The 3,745-nt window shown below is 44.3% G+C and overlaps 1 protein-coding gene across 1 annotated transcript; it reads left to right on the plus strand.

Annotated features, from left to right (window-relative positions):
- Nucleotides 1–2,201: 2,201 nt before the first annotated feature.
- On the plus strand, nucleotides 2,202–3,745 carry LOC149284646 (enhancer of rudimentary homolog). The gene is made up of 4 exons (XM_089496288.1): nucleotides 2,202–2,375; nucleotides 2,794–2,881; nucleotides 3,139–3,259; nucleotides 3,643–3,745. Exons 1-4 carry the CDS (start codon nucleotides 2,202–2,204, stop codon nucleotides 3,743–3,745), a joined length of 486 nt encoding a protein of 161 aa, XP_089352414.1.

The raw sequence follows: 3,745 nt of genomic DNA on the forward strand, positions 1-3,745 counted from the left end.
GTTTTGCTTGTTGTTCAGCTTCTGCCCTTGGAGGAGAAAACAATAACACGACAATGAACACAAACAGTGTCACAACAGCTTGTAAAGGTACAGAGCGGCACCCCGTCGGCCGCACAGACACTAAGACTATTTGGGAAAGCCGATCCCTGCATTGGCTAAATGAGGCTGAAAGCTCTTCAGGCTATCCAGGCATCAGCTTCATGCATATTATACTCAAGAAGAGACATAGATAGTCTCAAAAGCTTGCAATCTATAAAGATATAGCCTTTCCCAAAACAGGCTCTAACCAATTACTAATAATCAAATGCACCCCCCCTAGAAGAAAGACCCTCACACTGCGACAGCTGGGGTCCTGATTAAAAGGGAACTTTTAAATGTGCCGAGCATGACGTCACACTACGTCACTATCTAACAAGTAAGATTCCTTAACTTCTGGGGAATGACAGATGTTAAAAACCCCCTGCTCCCCGCAGATGGGAATGCGGAGGAGCGCTAGCACTAGTGTCACTATTATTATTATTACTCTGCCTCGGTTACCGTACCCGGATAGCGGCGTGTCACACTGACTTCCCCGGTCCGTCCCGATTTCTCCTATAACTCCCTAGATTTCTAGGGCCCTCAGTAAGTGACGGCCATCTTGCTTCCTCCCGGTGCGGATGGTGCCATGGTGTCACGGCGCAGACTGCTTCCGGATCAAGGGGCAGTGACGTCACGGAGAAGGCCCCACAATTCTAACGTGTACAAACAAAAGCTCGCACGCTATGTGTTCCTGCGGGTATACACGTGTATACTACACATAGGTACATGACATGATACATGTAATGTCAGCTTCTTGTCATGACATAAAGTTTTGATATTCAGTATATTGATAGAATGAAAAGCTATTCGTATTTCATATTTTTTTTTAGGAAGAGATGCCCGAATCCAAGATGGCTCCCCGGGCTTCCACCAGCGGTATACTTCCTGTTCGTTTAAATGGGTCTCCCATTACTTCCGTCGGAAATGCGTTAAAGCACTTCCTGTCTTGTTTGCGATTGATTCGTTGGGTCGTGGTGTGTTCAGCATTTCGAAATGGTGAGAAACTGTGACTAAGGGGGCATAGGGGTGGATTTACCGGGGTGTGTTTAACGAACAATCCCGAGGGCGTTCATATACCGCGATAGACACGCATTTACAGCCGTGTTCTCTGTTCGATAGGAAGTTTGTTCCGTTAGGAAGCCCCAGGCTCCATTGTATTGCTATGGCGACCTGAACCCACCTTTTGTACGTTTAAGGGAGAATATTCACTAAAGGGGTAATTAAAACTCGCCCCAGAGGAGGCATCTTCGGTAGGGGGGGTTACTAAGGGCTTTCCACCATCGATTATATATAATCTACGTGTGTGTGTGTGAGATATATACATGTTCTGTAGACATATCGTGATAATATAGTGATATATGTGTAATACTCTGGCCCTTATATATGTGTATCAGTTACCTCTAGTGTTCCAAAAAAGTATACTTTGTGTGGCGGGGAGTATTAATGTGTTTTAATAGGAAAACTGTATTTCTACATGTAATTCTCAGGATTTTAATTTCTATTATTGGCCTAGCGTGGCGACCCTAATGTGTGGCTTGAGAAGACGGCCACATGGGTAAATCTGATGGGAAATTGCGTATTTTAACACTTCTCAGTTGTGACTTTGCAATTTGAGACTAAAAAAGGATTGACTAACTCAGTTGGGCTTTAAGAGTCAGTCAAAAGACATATGGGCCACTTTCTTTTCCCCCAACGATGCTAATCAACACGCATACTAACATATGCACATAGGGTAACGTGCCCACACGGTAACATGCACACTGTATGCAGTGTATGCTGTATGCAGATAAATATATACAATGGACATGCGTGCGCACCCTTGCTCGCTGGCAGGGCACCCTTGCGCACCCATCCACTGCACGTAAGAATACATTGTAAGTGTAGTTTGCCAGTGCGCATCGCAGTGTGCGCTCACTGGTGCACTCATGCTGGCCGTTGCGCGGGGGCACTACCACTGTACACTACCGTTGTCTATGTACCGGTTATCATGGATGGCCAGTGAGCGGTGTTGAGTGGCGCTGGCATGGCCACTGGCAGTGTATGCACATGCGCTACAGAATATACACACTACTCTCACCTGCCACACCGCCGCCTAGCTTCTGATATCTTAAATCCCGTACACTATGCTTTTCCTGCGGGTGGCCGGTGAAGCAAATGACGTGAGGCACCTAGCGAACATTATGTGGCCCAGCTGGGTGCCTCGCAGCACCCACTGCACCGGATTCATGATTGCAGCCCTGCAAAACCCTGTGCCCAGGGAAGTTGTTTCTAGTCATCACGGAGATCTGGCACCCATGGTTTGTAAAGCCCTGCTCTAGTGTCAGAGTGTGTGTGTGTGTGTGTGTGTGTATAGATATATATAGTGTTGGAGTCGGTGTATGTAAATGTATAGTGCTTCTTTAGGGGGTAGTGGTGATTGCATAGCCATTGAGAGATGAAACCATCAATAACTCCACAATGGGGGGGGTATTACAGTAGTGTTTCTGCTGCAGATATATTGATTTATTCTGTGAACACAAGTATACACAAGGTGTATTTACCTGTGAAACATGGCTTTGATTTCCTAACACCGTTATGTATGCGTAACATCCCTAAATGTAACGTTGCTTTTTATGTCCGTGACCTCCTGTTAACCTATGTGCTGTCTTCGGCCATTAAATGTTGCTTGTGTCTAATGTCCTCATTCTCAATCCTTTTATTTTTTTCTTTCTTCAGTCTCATACAATCTTGCTTGTCCAGCCCACCAAGAGGCCAGAAGGAAGAACATATGCAGATTATGAATCTGTGAATGAATGTATGGAAGGTATGCGATACCGTTATATATATATATATATATATATATATATATATATAATTATAATACGCACACACATGCATGGTTACTGCTACTCTGGGGGAAAAAATCATAGTATTTTAATCGGCATTAAATATCTTTTTTTCAAATGAATTCATAAAATGATTTCTGGTTTAACCTGAAAGTCAAACTTATACCTACAAACGTAATTAGAATTCATTCATAAGCTTTAGAGCCTGTGTAACATGTTTGTTACTGTCTTTTAGGCGTCTGTAAGATGTATGAAGAACATCTGAAGCGAATGAATCCGAACAGTCCATCCATTACATATGACATCAGTCAGCTGTTTGACTTCATTGACGATCTGGCCGACCTCAGCTGTCTGGTGTAAGTATTTCACTGTCCTGTCGCCCGTTATTTGCGGCTCATTTTACTCTATGCAAAACCATATTGGACATCCGCTCGCATCATTAAAGGACTTCTCCGATGGGCTTTAGTCTCCAATTCATCATGCGTTATAGGGAGCGAGACCCACAGAGCATCTCCTGCAGGAAGAGCTTTGTTGGTCCTGTATATCCATTGTTAAATTATTGTAATGTTTTTGGAAATTACATCACGGATTACACTATCCATAAGACAGTTCAAAGTGTGCTGTATCCAGAGGCAAATCCAGCCCCATGCGCGAAGAGTTTACATGTCCAACCGCTTTACAGAAATGGCCTCTTTCAAAGGAATGCTATTCTATATCTTAATGCCCTCTATCCGTACAGATACCGCGCAGACACGCAGACTTACCAGCCCTACAATAAAGATTGGATCAAGGAGAAGATCTATGTCCTACTGCGCCGGCAGGCCCAGCAGGCAGGAAAATAA

Source organism: Sceloporus occidentalis, unplaced genomic scaffold, assembly GCF_023333645.1.
Source record: "Sceloporus occidentalis isolate IW3139 unplaced genomic scaffold, rSceOcc1.0.p SCAF_89, whole genome shotgun sequence".
Lineage (NCBI taxonomy): Eukaryota > Metazoa > Chordata > Lepidosauria > Squamata > Phrynosomatidae > Sceloporus > Sceloporus occidentalis.

What these genes read in the sequence shown, in the direction of transcription:
- LOC149284646 (XM_089496288.1), top strand. Translation starts at nt 2,202, where the DNA reads ATGCTTTTCCTGCGGGTGGCCGGTGAAGCAAATGACGTGAGGCACCTA. An exon ending in ACGGAGATCTGGCACCCATG is followed by an intron (nt 2,376 to 2,793) that starts GTTTGTAAAGCC and finishes TTCTTTCTTCAG; the next exon opens with TCTCATACAATCTTGCTTGT. An exon ending in GCCGACCTCAGCTGTCTGGT is followed by an intron (nt 3,260 to 3,642) that starts GTAAGTATTTCA and finishes CTATCCGTACAG; the next exon opens with ATACCGCGCAGACACGCAGA.